Source organism: Thunnus maccoyii, chromosome 23 (genome assembly GCF_910596095.1).
Source record: "Thunnus maccoyii chromosome 23, fThuMac1.1, whole genome shotgun sequence".
In the NCBI taxonomy this organism is placed as follows: domain Eukaryota; kingdom Metazoa; phylum Chordata; class Actinopteri; order Scombriformes; family Scombridae; genus Thunnus; species Thunnus maccoyii.
In genome coordinates this window covers 13,093,383-13,120,646 of record NC_056555.1, presented here as the reverse complement: position 1 = coordinate 13,120,646, position 27,264 = coordinate 13,093,383, and the positions used below count along the sequence as shown (strand labels likewise).

At 40.8% G+C, this 27,264-nt stretch overlaps 2 protein-coding genes across 2 annotated transcripts in view; one reads left to right on the top strand and one right to left on the bottom strand.

Annotated features, from left to right (window-relative positions):
- The first annotated feature begins 152 nt into the window (after positions 1–152).
- Positions 153–3,217, top strand: LOC121890586 (transmembrane protein 60-like). The gene is made up of 3 exons (XM_042403007.1): positions 153–341; positions 656–793; positions 1,665–3,217. Exons 2-3 carry the CDS (start codon positions 710–712, stop codon positions 1,980–1,982), a joined length of 402 nt encoding a protein of 133 aa, XP_042258941.1. The 5' UTR covers positions 153–341; positions 656–709; the 3' UTR covers positions 1,983–3,217.
- Positions 3,218–5,747: 2,530 nt separating this feature from the next.
- The window catches only part of LOC121890587 (lysine-specific demethylase RSBN1L-like), a 37,461-nt gene continuing 15,944 nt past the window's right edge, over positions 5,748–27,264 (bottom strand). Inside the window, exons 4-9 of the mRNA XM_042403008.1 lie at positions 26,950–27,108; positions 17,448–17,585; positions 16,077–16,219; positions 10,914–11,084; positions 10,670–10,778; positions 5,748–9,651 (exon numbers count right to left, since the gene is read on the bottom strand). Of these exons, the coding sequence (XP_042258942.1) occupies positions 7,684–9,651; positions 10,670–10,778; positions 10,914–11,084; positions 16,077–16,219; positions 17,448–17,585; positions 26,950–27,108 (2,688 nt within the window). The 3' untranslated portion in view covers positions 5,748–7,683. The remainder of the gene's footprint in view (positions 9,652–10,669; positions 10,779–10,913; positions 11,085–16,076; positions 16,220–17,447; positions 17,586–26,949; positions 27,109–27,264) is intronic.

The window sequence follows — 27,264 nt, the reverse complement described above, 5'->3', positions numbered from 1 at the left end:
GGAGGAATAGACAGAACTTTACTTACCCCTAGTGGACGTTGAAACGCACTACAAGAATATTTGAAAATAAACTTGCGCCCGTGCAAACACTTTACGGTTAAATATCGAAATGATAGACGTTGAAAGTGAAAATGACGCTGCAACACGGGAACCAATTAGCTTCCAGGATGGGCGGGACCACCACAGATAACGGACCAAAGTCTCCCTCCGTCTGTTGTCGTTAACGGATACGTCTGGTGATAATTATGTGATTAAACGGCAGAAACACTGTAAATATTAGCATTAGTGTGTGGTATAAGAGCAGAGGAAAATGCTGGTCACCGATTTAGAAACACGCTGAGGTGAGTCAGACGTTGTTTTAAGTTAAAGCCGGTTAGCTAAACGCCATGGATTGTAAACGCTAACGGTCATCGTAGCGTTAGCTTAACAATTTATGAATGAAAAACCAATTAAAAGTGATTCCAGTTAGTGTTGGCGAAATTTAGTTTGATGTACTAAACAATATCATGATAAATACGTTTTTATTACGTAGCTATTGCAGCGTTACTGCCTGTTCTTAGCTGCTATTTATTGATTTTCTTGCTAGAATAACGTTACCCCACAGAACAAAACATTGATCATAACATTGTTTTTAACATTTTCTGTGTCTGCCCAGCTTCTGTCTGTCTGTTTCCCGGTCTCCTCCCCTGATCTTTCCCCAGTCGATGACATGTCTCTGGCTCAGCGGGTTTTGTTGACGTGGGTCTTCACCCTGGTCTTTCTCATCATGTTGGTACTCAAACTGGACGGGAAGGTAAGTTTTTGTGTCCTACTTGGTATCCAGGTACTTAAAATATGTTTAAAAAAATCCATCTCTTTATTTATAGAAAGCGTCACTTACATCATATGTGACATTAAGACAATAACATAACACAAGTAGGCATCATAATGAAATAAAGATAACATAAAAAACTTCACTTTCAGTTTGATCGAGTCAACATGGTAACAGGACAAAGGGTAAAAGCAATAATAATAAATACATAGACAGAAAGATAACTTAACAGAAAAGGTAGGTAATAATATCAGATTAATTTAAAATAAATTATTGTAGCATACTAACTGTATGTGTACATTTTTTTATTGTTTATAAGTTGAATAGACTCAAAATATTTTCTAAATTCAAACATGAAAAGTTCAACTGATGGGCAAGACCTCGAGAACTTGGATTTATGAGTGTGAAATTTTTCCACTAAAATTAATAAATTGACGGTCCTGAACGTTCTGGTGTTTGTTTTCATAGTGTAGTATTACATCTTTGGCTTCCAGCTTAATTGAATGGTTGATCTGAGCATCAGAATAATCCTGATGTATACTGACATTTATAAAATACACGTTTAATTGTGTCTTCAGCCAGTTAAAAGTATTTCATTAGCTGATACCTCAGCAGTTTTTACATGGCTAGCACTCCTCATCAATGTAATTGTGAATTTATTGTACGTCTCAGTGAGTGTATTTATGGTATTTTATATGGATCCAGTGCATTGTTGCTGCGGTAATCCATATTTTCAAAGTCATCACATTGTTAAGTTTCTCTGACAGCCGTACTAGAAATGAACTCATCACACTGAAGAAATTGTGGATAAAAAAAAACCTTGACTATAATCCTCTCCGTTCCCTCCCTCCAGGTGCAGTGGAACTGGTTCCTCATCTTCCTCCCGGTTTGGGTCTTCGATGGCATCCTCATCCTCATGCTTGCCATCAAGATGGCGGGCCGTTGCAAGCCTGGTTATGACCCGCGCAACGGTTCGCCGGACCTGCGCCTGCGTGCCTGGTACCTGGCGGCCATGCTGCTCAAGCTGGGCTTCTGCCTGACACTGTGCGCCAAGCTGGAGAAGCTGGCCGACGTTAAGCTGACGTTTGTTTGCATACCACTGTGGACCATGTTACTGGGGGCGCTGGTGGAGCTGGGGCTGAATATCTTTCCCGAGAGGAGAGAGGCTTAAGAGGGATCAAACCTCATCATAAATAATCACATCAATCAAAACACTGTTTAAAAAAAAATCTGAAAACCAGTGTTGGGAACTAATTTGTGTTTGTATGACCATGACTTAGTGAAACCGGAGCTTTTTCATTGAATATTTCCAGGACTGACGCTCATGGAAGAATCAAATCATTCATCTCAAGAATAAGAAATTCTGTGTTGAACAAAGATTCATGTGTGTTCAGACCTCAGCGGACCGCGCTGGGCTTTAGCAGAGCTGGGTCTCTGCTGTCTTTGCTGCTTAGGAGATGCTAGTGAATCCATCACGTTTGAAAATTTCAAAACAGCTCAACAGAGTCAAGTAATAATTGCATTTTCGTTATGAAGAAAAAACTGTCATAAGAGGATCAACTGTATCCTTGTAAAACTACTGTGAAGCTTAAACTGGAGGAGTAGATTCCTCCAATGTTTGTGTTTTGTTTCCAAGTGTTGTTTTCTGTATATAAGCCAGCAGAGCTGCTCTTTAACTGGAAGGTAGTTGGTGAATTTTCCTTTTTCTTTAAAGCATAAGTTGTCACTCACTGCAGAGTGACTGTACGTATAGGTATGAGGTTTTTTTTGTAAGTATTGTTGATATTGTGCGGCTGTATTTACACTACATTAGTTTTTCCTCTCATTCCTGACCCGTGGAGGGTTTCTGGCCAAATATTGTTTTACAAGTTATAAATTAACCCAAAAAGAGTTCATGGTAAGAGCTTGTTTTGGCTTCAAGCACTCAAGAAATGAACAGCAGTTTTAAGAAACTGTTCGGTACACAAATGCATCCTGGAACAACTTGTGATATTCCTCCCTCTGCCCTGTACAAGGTCTCTTTTGTACCATGTAAATCATCACGTGTCACGCGAAAGTCAGTAAGCTCTGATAATGTCTCCGCACCGAGACTGAAGGTCAATAAGACAGAATCCTTGACGCGTGTTGCACTCGGTGACCGAAGTACTTTACTCATACATTTAGATAAATACGTTTTTTATGTCAAGTTAATTATTGTTTCACATTTTGACTTCAACAGCTGACACTGTGCATGAGCGACATTTGTTTTCGTGCCATTCGATTCTTCAGTATTTCAAATACATTCTTTGCATTATTTTGCACTGTGTTGAAAAGTGAATGAATACTTGTTTTTTTGAGATCGAAAGTATTTGATAATTGATGCATGTCTTGTAAAAAAATTAAATAAATGAAGGTTCTGCACTAGAACTGTGGGTATCTATGTCAAGCAGCCATGAAGATATTAAAATTGTACCATTTAGTGGTAGCAATAACAATACAAAGTCACATCTAAGTATTTCCATATACTCAGACAGGCTATATTAGTTGCAGACTATGCAAAACAAAGTATTGTGGTTGGGGAAAAATCCTGCTGGGACATAACCTAAAATGAACTGAGAAGCAACCACAGAGCCGGCAGCAGTGTGTGTGTGTGTGTGTGTGTCTGGTCAGACAGAACACACTGAAGTCTGTCTTCTCTCTCTCCATTAGTCTGCTGGCCATGTTAGCTCATTATATAACACTTAAAATATTGTAAGATTTTAAGACTTTACCGAATTTTTAAAGTGTAACCGGATGGGATCAGCGTTTATAGTTCGCAGTGTTTGTTTTCACACACAAGCTGTCATGACGCTGCCATCGACAGCGGCGGGAAAAAGCCACCAGAGGAACTGAAAGCGTTCGGAGAAACGATTTACAGCAGCACAGTTCATGACTGACGCATCCACAGCTCACCTTCAAGCAAGTTTCAGACACCAAACTTCTACTGACCTTCAGCAGCAGAAGGCAGAAGTACCTCAACTGTATGTACAGAAACAGGAACAGTTGAAACCAAGCAGGGTTTGATATGTTGGATGTAGAGCAGAAGTGTGAAGTTGAAAAATGAAAGTTTGTGTTTGAAATTAGAAAGTAATTTGACTATAAAGTACAGTATATAGCCTACATGCTAGCTGCTATTATAATAATGATACTAAGTACTGAAACTAGAGGAAAGAGTAGAGAGAGAAGAATTTCTAACCAGGTAATTTAACTTTTTTTTATGTAAAAACCATAGCAGACGCCAATTATTATTCAAAAAGAGTATTTTCACGTCTGGAGGGGATCTTTAAGTACAATCTTGAGGTTTTTGTACTTATCTAGAGTATTACCACTTTATACTCCTCTACATATACTACATTTCAGGGAGAAATATTATACTTTTTGCTGCTTTTGAGGCTGGAGTTACTTGTCACTTTACAGATAATGTCACAGAAAAAGCAAATATAAGAGAAAAGTCCAAAATTTGAATATAAATTTGTATAGCAGAAGTTTTTCTTCTTCTTTTCTGCCCCAATCTTCATCTCCAACCCCCTCAGATTCATCTTGTGACCCTTTAAAGGAGTCACGACCCCTGTGTTTCTGGCACAAACACAGACTGTACATTCAATTAGGTTTTTTTTTTCCTTCTGTGCAATCCCTCCAAAAACCCTTCTCTTTGTCTCTGCTCAAACTTCCTGCCTTTACGCCCACTCCCGCTCTTTAAAAGGTCAGCTGAGCTCCTCTGGCATTCCTGCTGTGTGTGTTTATGTGTGTGTGTGTGTGTGTGTGTGTGTGTGTGTGTGTGTGAGAAAGAAACAGAGAGAGACAGTGCATGAAAGGATGAAAAGAGAGGGGGAAAAGGCTGTATTTGAGTTGTATTTGACCTGACACACTCCGGCCCTGAATTACGGGGCTACTGCATTGTGGTGTGTTATGTGTTGTCTGCTCGAATCTCGCCTGGTAAAAACTGCTGAGCTCATTGCTGCAGACTACAGAGAGTGTGGGCGGCTTACATTAGCAACAATACAATGAGAGAAAACACAGGCAGGTATACATCAGACAAAGGTGAGAGGTACGGCCTCACAATAACACCTACAGACATCTATCACGGTTGCAAACGTTTTCATACATTGAACCTTTTATTAGCTAGGCTCATATTTAAAGTAGAAACCACACTACAAGTTTTTTTTTTTTCCTCTTTACAAAACTTCTTATGTACACTACAGTGCTGACAGTTAAAAATCACAGAAACAAAATAGGAAAAAAAAACAACAAACCAAACCTTGAGATAAATAAACTCTGTGAAAACAACGCTAGTCCCCTGAAGACTTTTTTTGTTTTCAACCATAATTTTTGTCACATTTGTACAAAAAATATATAAGTTCCTGTCAGGGTTTTTTTTTTTTTTTTTTTTTTTGTGTAACATCTGAAACCCAAAAGCATAAAAAGAGCTGCAGAGAGCGCCTTGCAACCGGCATCAAGTGCTTAATTATCACCTCGATCTCTCCAGAGCCACACAGCGAAGAGTTCTGTCAGTGAAACGAAGCCCTCAGAGGCAGACAGAGAGCTTTATCTTTCATTTTCCAAAGATTTTCCGGGCAAGCGGTGAGACTAATGATGAAAAAACACAAACCCTGCTTTTAGGCTTTCGTCCCGCTGAGCTGCGCAGTTTGACTCATCCCAACTTACACCGCAGATATTTTGGAGATGTTTCAGCAGCTTTAGAGACCAATTTAAGGCTTGACTCTCATTTTCCAGTGAAAAAGTTAAAATTGAGACTCTTGAAAAACTACCAACGTAAAAAGGACAGAACCGCTTCTCCGCATGGCTCTGGACCGCTTAAGTAGTTCACAGTTAAGGACAGGCACTGGGGAAATGTTGTGGGCTACATTAGCAAGTGGGCTGTACTCCAATATTGATTCAGTAAAGTCAAGACATCAATGGCAAAAATAAATCAAGTTCCACAAGTGTGGGACGAGCATGAGTTCGACTCTGTAATCAGATATTCACCATCTGGAAAAACATATACTCCTCATAGTTGTTGCTAAAAACAGTTTCAATAATTTATTGTACTTTTTTTTTTTTTTTTTTTTCTTTTTTTTTTTTCTTAAACACAGGAGGTCACTTCAGTCCCTGGTTGATAAATAAAACATTTATAGACAGGATGCTCCACACTGTAGAGAAACTGGATAAATAGTGCTTCGGGAATGACCTCTCGACAGAGTACCGTCTGTTTTAAAAGTGTCCATAAAGAATATAAAACATCTTTTCACAGAAGGCCTGAATGAACCAAAAGTAATAATCTTGGAAGAACCTGAAATTGCCCTGTTGAGACAAGAGTCGGACATAATCTGCGGATTCACGACCCAGAGTGTCTTTCCATTACATCGACTGCTCTCGACTTATTCACAAAGTGCTGTGATGAGTCACATGTAGGAAGTCTTGATCTGCTGCATCTGTATGATATTGCTCTTCTTATTTTGTCTTTAATCCAGATGTTGTGAAAGGTAACTCTTAAATGGCGAGCTCTTAATGTAGCTGCACAGGTACGAACATAATGTACCAGAGTTTTGTTCAGTGACCCTGAACGAGTAAAATCAGTGGATCAGGTTTTAGGTGGGTTTTTTTTTTCTTTCTTTCCAGGAGACCAAAATATTCATGAATGTGTCCTGATTTTTTTTTTTTTTTCTTCTTCCTGAGACTCTGAAGGCTTGTTTGTGTAGCAGCCTTGGCTGGGTCGAATTCTTCCTTGGCTGAGAAGAAAGTGCTTGGTTTCCAAAATTAGGAGACCTTGGTACACATCCAAAAGACACTGAAAACACAGCAAAATTACACCAAGAGCTCTGCCACTGCTAAGGAGGTACAAGATCATCTAAATACTTTAAACTGTGACTCTCTTTATGGTTTCAGTACAGTGTAAATGTATACTGTGGGTTACTATACTGATTTATAATTTAAAACAGGGTTCTCTCCTTTTGTTTAGTAGCACAAAAAAAACACTGGAACTGATTAAAAAAAAAAAGACACCTGCTAATTCTGTTTAGACACGATGAATCCTCAGTGAACATCTTTCAACAGGACATTACTGGCTTTTTATCAGTAGCTTTGAAATTAGCATAAAAAATACTGATATTTCCTGTCGCCATATCAATAAATGGGAAATGCAGATTATTGCAGAGCATTATTGCTCAAATTACAATATTAGGGAGAAGTACTGCAATATACTGTATTGATGAAGATGTGTCAATACAATATAGTAGAAGAAATGTAGTAATATTACATCAATACGACACTATTGTGTAATATCACAGTTTGACCCATCGTTATTTCAGAAACAGTCTTGGGCACAAAGTATATATACTAGAAAAAAAGCCACAAAAATGGAAGCATTAGCTGCAAGTTTCACGAAAAGGCCGTCCTCGTGACCTTTTTCTTTTTATATAAATATGTCTGCAGAAATTTACCTTTTTTTTTTAAAATTCTCTTCCTACCTCTGATGGCTCACAGATATTCTGATGATATTTTAGAGGGTTACTCTGACATCAAAAAAAACAGAACCAGACAGCAGTTTGGCAGACTTGACAAAACTGGGAGCACATTCGAACCTTGAACCTGAACCCATACACGACTAACCACCAAAACTACCAGTAAATGCAATAAATTCTCATTATTTTTGAACTCGAGCGCAACCAAGCATCAAATTCAGTACAATCGAAACCAGTCCAGTTCAGAGGTCTGGGGGTAAATAAAGTCCAACTCTGCTTTATAAACTACGATACTGTCTTTCCTTTTTACATCGTTTTACAACAACACAACCAAAATAAAACCCTGTACATGTACAGTCATTTAGAAACAGCATCATTATGTACAAAATACTACTATAAAATCTGTTTCTGCTCCTCTTCATGCTTTGGGGGAAGGGAAAGGACAGACAGGGAAGGCTGGGGAGGAGGAGGTGGAAGTGGGGGAGGAGGTGGGGGAGGCGGAGATTGTGAGGAGGAAGGCGGAGGAGGGGGGTGAGGGAAAGACTGAGACGGAGGGGGCTGAACCTGCGCTGGTGCTGAGGTTTGGTACTGTAGCGGGAAGGAGCTGGGTGGGGGAGAGAGGAAAGACTGAGGCGGGAGGAAGTGGTGAGAGGGGAAGTGGGGATGCTGAGGGGGGAAGAAGGTTTTGGCGTACTGGTGTGGGTGAGGGAGGTGAGAGTGTGAGCTGGTGAGGGGAGTGTTTGGTTGAGAGGGGGAGGTATGGGGGGCGATTAGGGGAGGCTGGGGGTAGTAAGGTTGAGACTGGGTGGTGATATTCGGTTGGTGCAGGTGAAGCTGGCTCATGTGAACTGAGTGCGGTGCTGGTTTGTGACTGAGAAAAGAGTTCAGATTTTGGGTTTGGGAGGGGAGAGAGGGGTTGGATAGCGGGTTCGGGGGGAGGATGGGAGGTCTGTGAGGGTGGTGGGAGTGTGGCAGGAGAGGGGGGAAGGAGGGAGGGAGCATCTGAGGGAGGTGAGGGTGAGGAGGAGGAGGTGGGAGATGCTGGGGTGTGTATTGCTGCATGTAAAGTCCTTGCCTCGCCGCGTCCTGCGGCGGAAGTAGCTGCGAATCCGATTCGGCGCTGCTGTGAGTCCATTTCTCCGGGAGCGTGTGTGTCCGTGCATCCGTCGCCGTTCGAGTGTGTGTCTGTACGTCCGCGGCGTGTTTTCCTTTGGCCTGCGACCTGTGCGATGCTCGAACCTCTGACTGTGTCCGTGTGTCTGAAGGGATTCTTTGCGAGTCTTTGTCCTTCGGTTTGTCTGACTGAGAGGAGGGAGGCAGCGAGGAAGACGAGGAAACGGTGGAAGGAGGGAGTGCAGAGAGATGCGAGGGTGGATGATGTGCGGAGTGAGAGTCCACCGAAGGTTTGGGACTAGCCAGGGATGATGTAGAGGAGGTTGACGATGAGGTGGACAGAACAGGAGAGGATGGATTGGGAGCAGAAGAAGAGGAGCGCATGGGAGTGACAGTAGATCCAGCTGGAGGTGATGAAGAAGAAGAAGAGGAAGACTTGGAAACAGATCGAGAGAGGGGGGATTTGGGAGCTGAAGATGAGGAGGAGGAGGAACTTGTACTGGAAGACGTCATTTTGCTGTCTGAATGATGTTGATGTAAATGATGTTTTGATGATGCTTTGGGTTTTGTGTCCTGATGAAGAGGATGAGAGGCGGGAGGTGACAGAGGGAGGGATGAAGGGGATTTATTCTTGCAGTGAGGAGACGCTGGAGGTTCTGCTTTCACCTTAGCAGGAGGTGAATCCTGCTGTTTGGGTTTTCCCTCCTCTTTAACCCTCTTCTCCTCCTCTCTGTCTCTTGCGCCGCTCAAGTCCGAGTCCACTGAAAGAGCAGGCTGAGACGAGACAGCTGGATGTTGAGGGTGAGGAAGACCATGATCCCCTTCCTCTACTTTAACAGCCGGCAACGTCCTGTTTTCTGCCACATCCAACTCCTCGTCCTCCTCCTTTATCCTCTCCTTCGCTCCTTTTTCACCCTTCTTTTCACCCTTCCCCTCCTCCTCCCCCTCCTCCTTCAACTCCACCATCTCCCTCTCCTTCTCCTTCAACTCAACCGACTTCTCCTCCTCCTCCTCCTCCTTCACCTCCTCCCCCTCTTCCTCCTCCTCTTCTTCTTCTCCCTCTCCTCGGTGGTACTGCTTTAAGCGCACGTGCCACGCCAGGCTGCAGACGGCCGACACGGTCTTGAACTGGTGGACCACATTGCGGGGGATGAAGTAGACGTCATCGTGGCACAGGCGGATGCGGGCGTAGCGGATGCCCTCCCGACGCAGCTGGTTGAGTTTGGCATCATCCACCCACTGCACACACTGCAGAGAGAGAGAGGAGGAGAGGAGGAGATGAGGGTTTAAACAGAGGTAATCCATCTTTTAACACCGACTTCTATTCTACTCGGAATGAAAATAATCTCATTAGAAAAACATGAATGGTTTTCTCTAATAATAACGATAATAATAATAATAATACACTTGAGGTTATATGGAGGTGTTTTATTGTAAGATGCAGAGTCCAAGCCAAGCTTTTATTGTCATAAGCAAAGAAAAACATATTTTCAAATTCATTTTAGTGACTAGAACAACATGTTATGTGATACAAAACACATTTTTTTTTCAGTCAAGGTCAAAAGTTAACTATGATAATTGAAAAACTACGTCTTTTACAATGCTGTGAGAGAAAAGTTAGAGATGCAAAGGGGGCCTTGTAATCAGAGATAATATTCTGTAATCTGAAGGTCACAGGAAGTTAAACACAGAGAGGTTGAAACGTCACATTTAAGTGAAAGTTTGTCTTTCTATGAATCTGGCCCTTTCACTGGTCGGGTGTGTGCGCCTTTGTTTCCCTTCTTGTCCTGCTACCATCATGTTAAGGAGGGCATGAAAAAGTTAAACCAACTCTTCAACCTATCACTAAAATATTACTATAAAAAGCTGAGGCTATAAACCCAAAAGTATGAGCTTCAGAGGGAACATTAAGGGCAAAAAATATAAGTGATGCAGTGATACAATTACTTTTGTTTATGTGGATTATTACTGGTAATTACCTAGATTGAGTACTGAAAGCATTCACATAGACTTCTTATTGTTATAGTCATACATGTATAACATGTTACTGCAGTTCAACTTTGCTCCACCAGGTGGCAGCAGCCAACATCAGTTTACATGAACGAACCAAGTGTTGGATAGTAAACAATTCTGTCTAATTAGGAACATTATAAAGATGATTCTGCTGTGGAGGTGATGTAATGTGTGAGCGGTGCTTATTGCTATGCCGCCTGTGTGTGTGTGTGTGTGTGTGTGTGTGTGTGTGCGCATGTGTGTAATGTAACACCTGAGACAGAGGAGGTTCATGTAAGTCCAACTGCAGCCTTTGAACTACATAGGAGAAATCAGCGGCGTGGAAACACACGACGTCTTTGGTTACACAAGGAGGCTCCGAGCTGAAAACAAGAGAGGAAGGGAGGGAGGAGAGAGAGAAAGATTATATGATAACTGTTGGTGAATAAGCTGTGTAAATATTTTGTGTGTGTGTGTGTGTGTGTGTGCTGAGGATCATGTGTTGCTTTGCTGCCTACCCTTCTCCGAAGCAAACGGCCTTCAGCACGCCGACGGCTGCTGTGGTCTGACGTTCAAAACCCTGACCGATGTGATCAGCGTGGGCTCGAGTCCGATCTTCAAACAGCATCTCTCTGGGCTCGCTGGTCCTGGGCAGAGACTGAAGCAGGTTCTTCACCTCATTGGTGGAGCTGCGAGAGGACAGAAATGATTTCTTCTTCAGAGAAACATTAGAGTGAAAATAAAAATAAAAAACAGTTTGAAGAGGAGCTTTTCTCCCGTTTTCACCTCTGCTTCCCTGCTGTCTGAATAAAGAAGAACATGAGCAAAGGTGAGCGGACTGCTCACTCTCCCGTCTTTGTTTATTTCTTTCTTTCCTGCCTGTTGTGGAAAAATAAATCCAGCAGGCTTTATCTGCTGGCTTTCTTGTTATCTTGGTTGACTGGCCCACTGATGCAATCCAGATGCCACTGTTAGTATGACAGAGAGGATGTTACGGAGGCTATGATGCAGAGGATGAAAACATGCATCAGTGTACACAATATCAAACATCCTAGTAGTCTATTCAGGGAATGTTTTAGCATTTTCAGCTAATCTAACTAAATGCTTTATAGCACATTGTGAAATCATATTTATTGTCTGCAGATATCACAATTAGAGTTGCAACTAACAATTATTTTCATTATCAATTCATCTGCTGATTGTTTTCTAGGTTCATTGATTAATCATTTTGTCTTTGTATTTTTCCAGAGGCGACATATTTAAATTGCTTGTTTTGTTTTTCATCCAAGAACTTATTCAATTTACTATAATAAACTGTGTGTCACACATTTTAGAGGCTGAGGCCAGATCATTTTTGGCATTGGCGCTTTAAAAAGTTAAAAAAAAAAAACAATTTTATCAATGATCAAAATAGTTGATGGAGGTGCCCTGGTAGCCTGTTTGTTAAGATGCATACCACATAACCACATCCGCGGTTCACTTCCAGCTGCAGATCTTTGCAAGTCTTACCCCTCTCTCTCTACCCCCATATCTGGTCTGTCTGCACTTTCATCTGCTATATAAAAAAAGAAAAGAAAAGAAAAGAAAATATATTTTTCAAAAAAAGAAAGTTGCCAATAAATTTTTCTAATCGAATCCAATCTAATCTCATAATTTCCGTTGTAATCCCAATTTTACCTCAGCTTTTCCTCCTTTAAGAGCACCATTTTTTCTTTCAGTGCACTTTATTTAATGTTTTTCATGTCTCCTGTTGGCAAAGATTATTCTCCTTGTGTGATTGATTAAATATTTATAAGTCAAAACACAAAATAGCAAGGTAGCAGGAAAATGAGAAACAATTTAAAATGTGTAACATCCTCTTGGAAAACCACTCGGGCTTTGCGTCAAAAAAAAAAAAAAAAAAAAAAAAAGAAGTTGCATTTTAAATAGTGTAAAGTAAAAAGAGAATAAACAGACAGCAGTGTGAGAGCGCGTAAACACACAAGTACACACTTGGCTTAACGCGTACAGACTGAAAAGCCGAGGAGTAAAAGCATAAAAATGAGCCATGTTGTCAAACAATAGAAGTACTGCAGTCAGCTCACTGCTGGATCAGTGACTCACACTGGAGCTGCAGTCAGATTCAAAACAAGAGTATAGACACACACGCACCGAGTCTGCAAGAGATTCCTTCGAGAGTGTAACACAGACACACACAGAACAGCAGCGAGACTACCCGAGCTGAACACTGAATTGTGCATTCATTCATTCAGAGATAAGAAGAGAGAGGCAGGAGCCGGTAGAAGAGGAAGAAAGAAGCTGAGGAAAATAGTACAGAGTAGGGGGAAATGAAAACACACACACACACACACACACTGAGCTCTGTGTGTGTGTGTGTGTGTGAGCTGGCTGCAGGCTGACAGTAATAAATGTAAAACCAGGAAAGCTGGTAAGTGAAACAGTGAAAAGAGAGAGTGTAAAGGGAGGAATGCTAAACGTACACATCTAGAGTGATATTTGAAGTCTACCACCTCGTGCAACTCTTACACTATCCTCTGTGTGTGTGTGTCAGTATCTACAGTGTTACTGTGCGCTGCAAGTAGGCGAGATTCCTGTGCGTTTATTGGCTAATAAAGTGGCAAAGAAGACGAGGGGAGGAGGAGGAGGAGGAGAGGTAGAGGAAAAGCGAGACGGATAGGTGAGAGGGGAAAGGAGTGGCAGGGAGGGAGAGGAGATGATGGAGGGAAAGAGGGGATAAAGAAGGAGAGAGGTGGGGTGTGGAGGGATAAGGCTGTAAAAGGAGTGTGGAGAGGAGGGAAAGGAGAAACAAGAGACGGAGGGAACCACCTTCTCTGACGACGAACACCGTTAATGTGCATCTTAAAGCTGCAGCACGCTTCTGAAGAGGATGTACTGTACTTTATATTCACACCTCACACACAGAGCTAATGCTCTTAGAGCTGCAACTAATGATTTTCACCGTCGATTAGTCTGCCAACTATGTTACTGATTAATCGTTTAGTCTGTAAAAAAGAGTAAACATGCAAATTACATTCCCCAGAGCCCAAGATGACATCTTCAAATATCTTCTTTTGGCCAAACCAACAATCCAGAGACTAAACAAAACAAATCCCAAAGATATTCAGTTTACTATCATTCAAAAACTAACAGGGCTTTCACAACGAAACCACAAGTTCGACATTATTCAGCTGTTATTTCCGATAGAGAGAGCAGGCAGCTGTGCGAGCCATTGCTGCCCACGTGACTTTGATTTAAACCCTGAATACGCTGACCTCCACAACACGAGTCCGATGGGATTCATGGACTTAAAGCAGATGGAAGTTATGGAGGCAACAATTTTACTGTGGAGAAGAAAAGTTGATTTTGTCATGTTATTTCACCTACGGCAGAGAATTAGGATCCCGTGTTAGAAAACTAATAATTTTGATTGTTTACATGGTGTTGTAGTCCTGAGAATTGCAAATATTCCCATTTAAGTAGCTGGGAAAGAATGCTTTTGGCATTTCTGCCAAAAAAATGACTTTGATAAAACTTAATCTACTATCAAAGTTGTTGCTGATAATTTTTTGTTGATCGATGACTCCTTTAATCATTTCAGTTCTAGCTCTTACCAAGACAAACTTGGAAACTTTGTTACTGACCAGACTAGAGTCTGACATCTTACTGAAAGCCAGCAGAGGCTCGATGTACTCACCTCGGCTGCTGCCGTCACTCATCATGCAATTTTTATCTGAACAGTGCAACAGCAGCATGTTCTTCGTCAGGCCTGGCGCTGGCCGAGGCTACCGCTGTTACTATGCAATTATTGTAAATCTCTGGAAGCACGGCGCTCGATAGCTGAAAGCTGAAATATTTTTGGTTTATTTTCATCGTCTGACCACTATAATCAAGCTGAATTCTCAGACTGAGAGTCTCAGTGCTGTCAGAAATGCATAACAGCTTGACCTTTTCACTGAAACCACCGAGAAAGAGAAGCAACTCTGTGAAGAGATGTTCCCCAAACACAAGCAGCCTTCCACACGGCACATGTTGAATCTGCAGACAAGGTCTCGCTGCAAACGAGAGCAAGTCTTTCTCTCTTTCTGCGTTTCTTTCCGACACACATTTTCAGACACACATAAACAAAACACTTTGCACTGCTTTGACATAATTAAGTTATGTGCTTTCTTTAAACACACTTCCTGAAAATAACACCCCAGTAACTCAAATAAATCAACTCAAAGCAGGAAAGAGGGAGGTCAAGAGGAGGAAACAGAAGACAGATTGTGAGAGAAATAGAGAGGGACATTTAGAGGTGGGAAGAGGGGACAAGGACAGAGAAAGGAGGCCGAAGTTAAGGGAAAAAAATGAACAAAGAGTTGGGAGGAGGGGAGTGAAATGAAGAGCGATGTGAGAGAGAAAAAAAAGGGGGGAAATTATGATAAAAGTACACCTTGCTTTGTAGACACAGGAGAAGATGAAAGAGGAAGAGGAGGGAATGGTTGAACCACCTCTCTATTTCTCTCTCTCCATCCATTTGTATCTCTATAAAAACAGATTCTTTCAGCCCCAGCTGTTGCACAAGTGTTTCTGACAAGTCAGCACACACATAACACTCACACAGACGCAAACACTTTTCTTGACAGCCACCATTTCAAACACCGTCTAGATGCCCTGCACCAACCAAAGCATAACGTGTATAAATGTGCGAGTGTGTTTCCTTTATTACTTCCTTTTTTCTTTTTTTTATCCAACAAAGAAAAGTCTGGCTGAGTAAATAATTCGAGGGCGAATTACAAAAATCCAATCAACGAGGGATAAGAGAGAAATAAATGATGCACAGAAGGAATGTGTGTGGTGTGTCGTCCCGTGTTTGGCTGGCTGCCATGTGAAGTAGCGTCTGATGTCGACTCTATTAACATAACGATGATCTCATCTAAGTGGTGAGCCACATGCCTCTCGCATCACACACAAACACACACACACACATTCACTTTTATCTCACTCTCTCTCTCTCTCATGGTTTCACTCGCAGAAATCATGTGTTTTTGTGTGTGTGTGTGTGTATGCGTGTGAGCTTGTGTGTAAGCAACAATGACACCGTGACAGAGACAAACAGAGAGGGTGTAATTGCTTCATCCGGCTCTGCTCAGCTACAACAAAGCTTCATGCTGCTACAGAGCTGCTGCTTCAAATGTGTGAGTGTGTTTTGCTACTGTTTTTTCCCCTTTTTAAATAGGTCCTCATGGGCTGTGCAGAGAGTACAGAGGAAAGCACGCTCAGTAAGTTACACACACCACTGAGATTTGTAGCCAGTACAAACAACATCCCTGCTAATTCTTTCTCTGTCTCATTGTAGTGTGTACAATATTGTCTGGCTTCATTTGTGACTGTATTTATGTAATGTGCAGTAGAGCTGTAATGACTTTGATGATCGTTTTAGTCAATTTTAAGCAAAAAATACTGAACATTAGCTGGTTTCAGCCTCTCAAATGTGATGATTTAATGATTTTCTTTGTCACACAACTGATTATTATGTTTTAGACTTTTTTTTAGACATATGAAGATGTCGACTTTGATTCTGGGAAATTATAAATGGCATTTTTCACCATTTTCTGACATTTTATGGTCAAAACGATTAATTGAGGTAATGAAAATAATCAGTTGCAGCTCTAATGTGCAGTAAACTCTGCTGGACTCACCGCTTTCTTTTAAAAGGGGACTTGGGTATATCAGCTACAGGTATCATCTGCTCTCCTGGCCTGACCCACATTATGGGACCATCGTCACTCTCTGTGGGATCCATCAGCCTCAGACTGGAGAACGTTCCCCATGGAAGAGTCCGCTGCAGCCAGACAGAAAAAGAGAAAATGAGGACATAAGGGAATATAAACAAAGGACTGTATGTTTGTCAATTTCTCACTGTGTCAGTTGTCCATGAAAATCTTATTTCTATTCCAGAGCTGAGCTGAACAGAAAACGGCCCCTCTAGCAAAACTTGTCACCGGCACCCGAGATTTTTTTCAGAGGGTTCCGAATCAGAGCCAAAGCCCTCGACAGATAGGAAGCGCCAGAGGATGTGGGCCTTTTGATATTCAGCATATGACGCCACTCCTCCACACTGCATGCAGGAGATTTGAAGTGTCAACATAAAATAGCAAGCAGAAAGCGTGTCACTCCTGCATTTCAGGGACAGTAAACACAGTATTTTGGTGGCTTGTCCCTGCACTGACATTTAAAAAGAGAAGCAACTTCTCAAACTGAAGCTGGAAGCTCCGTCACATTGTTGTGACATTTAATGGCTCGTTTGCCAGCCTCCACTGAGAATATTAGCTGCATCGTTGATGTTAAGTGTCTGCCACCATCTCTCCATCTGTTCAGCTTGTGATATTTCTGAACAGTCAGTGGTGTAAACGAATCAGCATACTTTGGCAGTTTATAACTGCATTAAGCAGCATTTTAGAACAAATAGACTATTTATGAGTATAAACATGTAAATTGTAACTGGAGAAACTAAAGCCTACTTTAAGAGCTGCAGTAATTAATCGATTAGTTGATCCAAAGTAAATGAATCTGCAACTGTTCTGATAATCGAAAAACTCTTTAAGTAAAAATGACAAAAATTTGATGGTTCCTGGTTCTTAAATATGAGAATTTGCTGCTTTTCGTGGTCTTACGTTATAGTTAATTTAATATTTTTGGGTTTTGGACTGTACGTCCAACAAAATAAGACATTTGAAGATGTCTCTTTGTGCTCTGGCAGATGTAATAAAGCCTTGGCAGACAGGTTCTGCTGTTGCACTTTCATGTCTACCACAGAACAACTAAAGCTTTATCCTCACAGCACAGAAACATTTTATAAGTTGTGGCCTCCACGTTTATTCCAATTAATGTGCTAAATATAAAATACAGTAGTTTATCTTCTTCATCCATGCAATGAAAGAAAAAAGCTTTCTGAATCTTACGTGCCTATAGAATACCGTCACCTTTCCGTTCATTGTCCACACACCCATTCTGTCGCCGTTTAGCATTATTGCCATTCATTCCAGTCCTCTGCATCATCTCTGACTCACCTTCAGGAAGGGTGACTCCTCCAGCATGCTTAGGAATTCTGGGAAATAATTCCCGACCTCCTCGTCCACGGCTCCCACCAGGCTGATCTGTCTCATTGCCCCGGCTCTGTATGTACCGTGACTGTACGTTTTCTTCACCTGTAGCAACCACGAGAGAAACAAACATAACACAATTAAATGATATTATAATGTTACTGTAACTCAGTCAGACAACAGGTGCAGGTGTCCAGTTCTTTTTGTAAATCTTTACTATATTATTATACATCAAAAGGACTGCACTCCTTCTGCTTTAGCTACTATCACACTACAGCTCAAACACAGTGAGAGAAAGCTGTCCTCTCTCTCCAAAAACAATAGGAGACAACAAATCATGCAAGAATCTCCAAAATATTAGATATACTGTTGTGAGAGGGATAGCATGTTCTGGTTTAATTGCCCCCTGGTGGTGATGAACCCCTCTTGGTGATCAAGATCTGCTTATGACTCCTCTTGAGAGGTTGCATTTGTTTACTGATTCTTTCTTGTTTTTGAGTAATTTATGGAGGGAAATTTCTTTAGTAAATCAGAAAAAAAGAGTTAATTTGGTGCAGCAGAGTTTCCTCTTCCAACCTCCCAGATTGGGAACCACTGACTGGCCAAAGTGTCACTGTGGCAAAATATGAGATGTTATCTGATAAAATGATGTCTGCATTTTCATTATTGGTATAAAATGGTACAAGATGCTACTAATGATGGATATAAATAAAGGATAAGTTAAGATAATAGGTTTATTAAGATTAGAAGTTTCCACCTGGATGCCCTTTACAAGTGCATTTCATGAAAAAATAGTTGTTCCTTATAAAACTTTGAGTTACATGAGGTTGTTATATTGTATATGCACCATTACAGCCTTGACTAATAAGTTGCAGTGTAAACTATCAATGATATAATATGATATATACTCTCTGTAGAATACCGTGTGCTCACAATGAGACTCAGGGGAACACGAAACTAAGACACTGCAAAACTAAAAATATACATGGAACTTGGAAATCATTATTGGGTGTCAAAATAGACTGTCTGTGTGTGTGTGTGTGTGTGTGTGTGTTGTGGCGTTCTCATTTGATGTTTCTGCTCCACCAGTGTGACTCAGACTGTTTGCTGCTCTTTACTTGTCTAACCCATCTCCCATACTCTTGGCTCTCAACAGTATCTTTGTGTTAGTGTGTGTGTGTATGTGTGTGTATGTGTGCGCAGTACGTGCAGCATGTGGCCTGCATGCTGTACTCTTGGCAGACCAGGATGTGTGTGTATGTGTGTGTGTGTGTGTGTGTGTGTGTGTGTGTGTGTTGGCCAGATCACTGGCTGCTCGCCTCTAGTGAGTCACCACTTGACAACAAGGCAGAGATAAAGAGAGAGAGGGGGAAAAAAGGCAGACCAGAGGGAGGAGAGAGAGCGAGGATAACACAGGAGAGAAAGAGGAAAAGGGGAAGAGAGGGAACGAGTGACAGATGGACAAAATTGGTAAGAAAAGGAGGGAAAAAAGTTTAGGAGGACAAGCTGGGAAAGAGAAAAAAAACAGAAAGGAGAGAGGGAAATAACTCAAAAGGGGAGTGTGCAGAGAATAAGGTGAAAATGCAAATAACATTTTTTTGGAGGGTAAACTAGAGATCAAGGACAGAAGAAAAGGGTGAGGTAGAGATGTGACAGATTAAGAATAATCAAGAATAATTGAAAGGCAGGAGATGTTAAAGAGACAAGTAGAGGGGAGGAGGAGAGTGTTACAGGGAGGGAAGAAGACAGATGAGGGAGGAGGAGTAATGAAGGAGTAATGAAGACGGAAACTATGAACTGGAAAAAGACTGAAATGGAAGGTGCTTGACAGCTCCCAGGTGCGTCTTTGAGCAAGGCATTAAATCCCCAAACAGCTGCTCACAGGCAAGTATATGGATGTATGTGTGTGTGTGTGTGTATGTTGCATCATTTCCTGCAGGATGATGCTGTTAATAAGGAAATGTTATTGGTCCGGTAGCCTGGTTATTCATATAGGCAGGATAATTAATAGAGATTGACCATAAAAACTTGTGTATTGGGGGTCAATTACAATAAAATGTTTTTTAAAAGGTTGAGATCAAAATAATTTCAACAAAGTTGAGGCAACTTATCACCACAGACGGCATCAAGTCATTCATAATCAGCTTTAGTCACTGACAATTGACATTTATTCACATTTATTTTTATGTAGAATGTGTTTTACTGATGAAATAATGATGTGCTATTGGTGGATCAAGCAGTCAATCACACACTCACATAGGTTAGAACACTCATAACGGGTCAGACGTGGCGGTTAAAGGACAAAGAGTTGATCCCCTAAAAAGTCAATGAGTGTTTTGTCAGCAGTAATGTGTTTTGTTAAAAAAGCCGTTAAATACTGTAAGTTCCTGAACATGTTTATTGTACAGCTAAAACTAACAAGTTTCAATATTGATTTTTTGATTAATAAATGTTTTGTTATATGCCAATCACAAGTTCTGAAAACTTCAAAAGTCTTACTCAATCTGACCAACAGTCCAAAACCCAAAATATTCAAGTTAAAATGATATAAAAGTGAGAAAAGCAGCATATTCTCACATTGGTAAGCAAATATTTATCACTGTTACGTGATTAATTGACATGAACGATTAATTGATCATCACAATGGTTACATATTTACTCTCTGTTGATCAGTTGTGTTTCTATGCATGCATACGGTGCCTTTACTTTTTTGTTTGTTGTTTTTATTCCATTTTGTGTCTATTGATCTAATTCAACTTGGGTGATGTTGCACTATAAATAAACTCAGGTTTTATGTTTATCAATTAATCAATTGTTTCATCTCTACTTAACCAGTAAATTTGTCTAAATACACACATCAAACAACTGCCTGTTAGAGTTCAGCTAACCTGCCATAAATAAAGAAATTAAATCAATTATTATGCATTAACAGGCCAAGCCGTTTGGCTGCGTGTGTGTGTGTTTCTTCACTTCATTTCACTGCATCTGTGCTCAACACTGTGTAATATCGTCATAAGATGATGATGATGACTAAAAGCTGGAAATACTCAACGCCCATAAACACATCACATATCCACACAACACAATTTTAAACAGTCTCAGAGTCAATGACCTAGATACTGGGAGAAAAATGTGTGTATTGTGTGTGTGTGTGTGCACATGGATTCCTCCATGCTTACAAGTATTTGTGTGCATCCACATTTTTTCGCAGCCAGTGTGTGTATTTGTGAGTGTATGCATCCATCATTCTGCATACTTATAACTCTTTGTGCTTTTTGAGTGTCTATTTTCTGCGCCTGCGTACGTGCGTGTGTGTGTGTGTGTGCGCGTGTGCGTGTTCACAAATGCATAATTTAACAGCAGAATAACCCCCGCGCTGTCTGCAAAGAGAGCAGGCTCACTATCACAGGAGGAGTATTAGGAAACACTACCTCTGCTTCAAATAATTGGATAAATTTAACAGTCTGTGATTCACTCGCACGTACACACACACACACACACACACACACACACACACACACACACAGACACTGCTCGTCTAAAATAAGTGAAAGCAAACAGAAGGAAACAGGAAATGTGACAGACTTCCTCTGAGCGGTACTGCTGAAGATGCTCCAGTCCTTCCTTGCCTGTGTACGTGCCTGCGAACACACCGAATGGGGAAATGTGTGACAACAAATGACTGACATCATATTTAATTGTTTCTTTTACTGCTGAGCTTGTCATAATAAGCTTCTCATTACTGAAGGAAGGTTTTTCTCTGTATCCGTCCGTCTGTCTCTCTTTCTGTACCGTTTATCTCCACAACCGTTCATCCGATCGACTTCACACTTGGCGGGTGTGTTGCAGAGGACGCGAGGGAGTGCAGTGTCGAATTTGGTGCAATTTGGACACGCGACATGTTAAATATTAATAAACTTTGAATAAACCAGCGCTTAGCGAGCCACTTAGCTCTATGCAGGGGCAGGGTGGAGCTTCAGGGCTCTGCTGACTGACTCCAGCATGTCAGGGAGAGAGCAGAGGCGAGGTGTGACACGAGTCAGACAAAAAATGCTCTAAAAAAGAGAAAAGTAGACAGTAAACAGAGCTTTTAATCTAGAATGGACACTCTTACTCCATGTCTAGACAGAAAGCGAAGTGTTAGCAGCACGTTTAGCAGATCAGAAGCGAGCGACTACACAGGTGGTGTTCAGGTACATGGTTGAGTGTAGGTCACCCATGTTTTGGAAGCACTGAGAGCCCAATACACAATGACTGTAGCTACGCATGTAAAACGGAACAAATACTTCCCACAGGTAGTTCAAAACCAGTTTGTCTCAAATGTTCCGAGACCGTGGCAATACCCACATACCCACTCAAAACAGATCTGAAGGCACAGAAAATAAACAATCTAAGAACCCAATATGATCTTTATTATGATCACTTTATTTTAGGATGCACATTATTTTATTTTTAAATGCAGCCCTTATTTTACTTGGAATGACAAAAGAACATTTATACTATTAGAGTACTTATTATTTATAACATCTGTGTATAATAGAATGTTAGTTTCTTTCATGTTGTTGATGTATATACTCATTCACACCTCACATCAACTGTATTCATTTTTCTATGCAATGAAGTAGCAGCTGGAGGCCAAGAAATCAGCCCATTCTGGACAGGCACTGCACTAGTTATTTTTAAAAAAGGGAAGTCATACTGTTGCAAAAGTCAAACAATGAAAAAAAAAAAAAAGGCAAATCCGCTCCTCTCTAAACCCTGTAATATCCTCTAAATTTACTGCATCTCATTTGGTATTCCAAGTCCACAAATTCAGATTTAAAAGCCGATATTATTATATATAATTATCATTACTGTCATCTCTCCCTTGCTGTCACTCTTTGACTAAAAGCAGTATATTATTAACAGATCATCTCACACCCTCTCTCACTTTCCACTTGCTCACATTATCTATTTTTCTCTTGTCTCTGTCAGGCTCTCCATCTCCTCCTCTGCCTCCTTCTCTCATAATACACATCATGTCCCTCATGGGAAGTCTATTAGATCAAGATTCTCGCTTTCTTCCTCTCCTTTCCGTCTCTGGTTCACCCAGTGTACCCACTTGTTTATTCTATAACGAGTTTCCTTCCTTGCGTCAACTCATCCTTCACTTTTTCTAGTTGAGTTCATATCATCTGACCTCTTCTCAACCCCTGAATGTTTGTCTGCTTCGTTTTTCTCTTTCCTGCCTCTCTGTGTCTCTCTTTCTTCTTCTCCAGGGTACTAAGTCTATTAGTCTATTACTGTGCATGCGTCACAACAAAAGCTTCTGGCTGCTGACTGGTGCCTCAAACACAATCACACACACTTTTTTCTTACATAATCTCTCTCTCAGCTTGCCAACAAAGAGAGCCACGTGAATGCACAAGCACATTTTGCATTAAAAGCGATGTAATTGTTGCTTTCCACTTTTATTGTTCCTCGATTAATTCATTTCACTTCGTACCAGGACTGTGGCAAAGCTTAAATGTGGTTTAAAAGCTGCAATGTGAGATGATGCAGACTGGGACTGTTTTGTATGGTCTATATATATTTCAAGGTCTATATTTTTAATCTGGGGCTCTACTGGAATATATTTGCATGATTTAAAGCATCTGTCTGAAGCAGGCTGTTGGCTCCTGTCTCTTTAATGCCTCCCTACTCTTTTCTGATTGGCCAGCTTGAATGGAAACTTCTCAAATACATCTGTACATCTTCAAACCCGTATCTGATCTGAAATATGTGGGAGGACAACACAAACAACCCACAGAACAATGTTAGCAACAAAGGCTACGAAAAGTATGTGGGCATGTGCGAACAATCTGACGTCACCACGTGGAGGAAGTAGAGGTAACTTTGTAAACAAAGCGTTCAGGGCAGACTGAAGCCCTGGCTTTTTACTTGCAGGGTTTTAGACCTTTGACATGTTTAACATTGAGGTCCAACATCATAAAACCATAAAAATAACAGAAAGTCACAAAAAGCACAATATGTCCCCTTTAATAAAAGCAGCATGGTAGTTTACATGCGGGGTATTGTTGTGAATGAATAACACAGCTGTGAAAGCGTGCGAATGAGCACAATGTGATCAGAGATTAATAAAACACTAAAAAGCCACCATCTATTCTTTAGCCTTGTATTCACCTCCTCATGTCATAACTACATTATTAAAACCATTGACTAAACAGGAAATGACCAAATTACCTCACTGTCTAAGCATATCATGTATTGACTGCCAGGCTGCGTTTGCCCTGAGAAAATGGAGTGCTGTAATCTTCCATAATCCTAACCACCGCTGAAAACGCCTTCAGTCAGGTACTGAATACAAAATACAGACACAGACTGAACAGCAGCAAAGCAACTTTGATGCCTGCAGTGATATTTTGATCATCAAAAACACACACTGCTCATTATGAATTACAATATGCTAGATACACATGGAGAGGTGCGTAGGCGGTTGTGTCTCACACTCCAGGAGCCCACATATGGAATTGAATGCTAAAGGTTGAACTAAGAAAATCTATAGGGGAGAATGACCGCACACAAACTGACATATCAAAAAAAAAAAAGATGATTGCAAGCAGTTTCAAATGTTTTCCTCCCCCTTTGTACACACATACACACATACACACACACACACTACAAAAACAAAATCAGCCGTCCTGTTTTTCTGTGACTGGAACAGAGAAGCAAACAACAGAGCAGAAACATAAAGAGCCGAGGCATAAAAAAAGAGAAAGAGAGAGAGCGAGCAACACAGAGGGAGGGAGAGAGACACAAAAAGATGGAGAGAGAGAGAAAGAAAGGTAGAGAAAAAAGTCTAAGAAAAATCATTCATCTGTGTGTGTGTGTGTGTGTGTGTGTGTGTGTGTGTGTACACCTGTGCCTGTGTACATATATCACATCTGTGTGTGTGTGTGTAGACTGTATGTCTAGCTCCCAAGGTCACTGCTGAAAGCTAGGAGGGAAGAAAAAAAAAAAAATTAACAAGACCAGTGGACAATGACGTTAGCCCTGCAAGGAACACTACTCTTAAAGGGACAGCTCAGGAGACAGGTTTGCAGAGAAAACTTAATTTACAGACAAAGAACATTTCAGATGTTTCACTCGCTCATTCATTATCTGGATTTAATATATTCAAACACACGCAGAGATCAAGGATCTTTTTGTTGGTTGACGCAGAAACTGGCCGAAGCAGAAAGAAATAAACAGAATAACATTATAAATATTTCATGATAGGAAAAAAGAAAAAAATAGCCAGAAGGAGAGTGATAGAAAGCATAAAATGCTTTACCCCCTGTGGTACCACACACACACACACACGCACACACACACACACACACACACACACACACACACACACGCACACACACAGACAATGTCGTAGCTGGTTGCCTGCACTCACGCTGAAAAAAGCAGACAGTATCTCAATACAAAGCCACTCAGGACGTTTGAGGCAACAAAAGGCTTTTCATTAGCGAACTATAGACATGGGACAACTCGAAATGAAGAGCTCTAGCTGTGTCACTGTGTTCAGAGGAGACAATCTAGACAGACACCACCAACTAAACACACACATTTCTTGGCTTTTCCATTTGGCCTCTAAACACTGTGTAGTATGTAGAGCAGGCTGCTGCTAATCATCTCCCACAGTCTATGTAACTTCACTTCCCTCTTTCCCATCCTCTTGTTAACTTTTCCGTCACTTTCTTTTTTTATATATATATATACACATCAATTTATTTTTCTCTTTTCTCTGCTTCTTTTTTTTCCCTTATTTAGCCTCTTGCTTCCTTACCATCTTATACTTTTTGCTCGCACTCCTTCTCTCCAATGGTATGTTTCTCTCTTAAAGGACCTCTTGCTTCCTTTTTCCTGTCATTTAACTAACTTAATAGATGAAGTGGCACTGGAGTGAGAGCAGTGGCCACTTGTGCACTGCAAATAATTCTGCCATTGTTGCATTAAACCAGACATCCTTATAAAGTATATAAATGGCAAAAGCTGTTTAACTCTGGACAGATGGAGGCAGATGCTCCTAACAGATGGTTAAAACTACAACAGTGCAACTTTTTCATCCACGCGGAGCAGTCTTTTCCTTCAGTTGATTGCTCTCCATCTCCCAACATCCCTTCGTCCTCTCCCTCAACATGAACCCTGATCCATCCTTCTCTCTATCCACCCAGGGGTTTCTTATCCTCACTCAACCTTCAAACTATCAACTATCAACGTTTATGAGCTCATGCATACACACAAACACACGTATGGACAGTACAGAGAGACACAAACAGGCCTGGCTTTACTCACATATTCACTCACTCTGCTATGTAACTGTTTGCACACATATCCAGAAGACAATTTATTTACATAAATGCTTGTGAAATGCAGTATATGTGTGTCTTGTAGAGATAAAAGCTGGTCACTGACATTACATTTTTCTTACATGTGCAAAATATTTCCCCAGAGGTCAAGCCAAGCCTTTCATAAGCAAATACTCCTTCTGTTCCAATGTTGTACAATAATAATAAATTGAGAAATCACACACCAGCTTAATATCTTTTAAGTAAAATCTTTCTGAAAACTTGCATTTACACAAGTGTGAAGACACACATGGGTGCAACATTACTAATCTGAATTTGTAAAATGCACAAAACAACCTAACAGACACAGAACTACAAAGCCAAACTCCACTCAATAACTATGATGGTTAAAACAACATGACACGTTTCAAGCAGAAACTCAGGTGTGTGTGTGTGTGTGTGTGTGGTAAAGAAAACGACAGTTGTATTTGTAGAATGTCAATGTCATCACTTCATCATTTTATCCTATTAGATATTTGTGTGAAACTTTGTCGTAATTTGTTTATGAATTCTAGAGTTATGGCCAAAAGCCTGTTTTGTGAGTCTACAGTGACCTTTGACCACCAAAGTCTAATCAATTCAAAAGTGGACGTTTGTGCCAAGTTTGAAGAAATTTCCTAAAGGCGTTCCTCAGATATCGCGTTCACAAGAACGGGACAGACGGACAACCCGAAAACATAACAACCTCCCTTCGCATGAATCACATAAATCTACCAGGAAAAAGGCTGCGGTATGACGGTTTCTCAGTTGGTACTGTGTTCATTGACAGTTTTGTAAAAAGCTGATATTAAGCCAAACAGATGACATATGTAGAGGACAGAAACTAAAAGACAAACTAGGCCTTTGCTATTTTGGACTAAAAGACTTTTCTTTAAATTTTTCATCTCTGAAAGCTCACCATCTGCTCTCTGCATCTACAGCTACAGAATTGAATTGAAAAACAAAAAAATGTGTAAATCTGTGATATGTCAGCTTACAAAACAACATTGTGTTTATCTCACCCACCCACATGCTGTTTTTACCATCTAATTGACGTTCCCCTGTGTGTGTGTGTGTGTGTGTGTGTGTGTGTGTGGGTGTGGGTGACGAACCTGAGAGTAGAAATTAGCCATCGTGGTGGTTTCTATGTCCTTTTTTGCCAGTATTTCCATTTTGACTGGAGTTGATGGAAACTTGGCTGAGAAGTAGTCCAAGAAGTCGGGCAGGTAGCTAGCTTCCCCGTGAACAATTCCCATGACATAATGCGACGCCTGGAAAACACAGTCAGTAAAAAAAGAAATGTAGCAACAAAACTACAGTATAAGAGCAGAGTAGTGACTTTCAGATTTAATAATTAATATTGGGTTAACAGTGTGGGAATGCATTGAACTCAACATCCATCAATCAATCTGATCAAAAGCTACAGT

What these genes read in the sequence shown, in the direction of transcription:
- LOC121890586 (XM_042403007.1), top strand. Translation starts at nt 710, where the DNA reads ATGTCTCTGGCTCAGCGGGTTTTGTTGACGTGGGTCTTCACCCTGGTC. An exon ending in TACTCAAACTGGACGGGAAG is followed by an intron (nt 794 to 1,664) that starts GTAAGTTTTTGT and finishes CCCTCCCTCCAG; the next exon opens with GTGCAGTGGAACTGGTTCCT.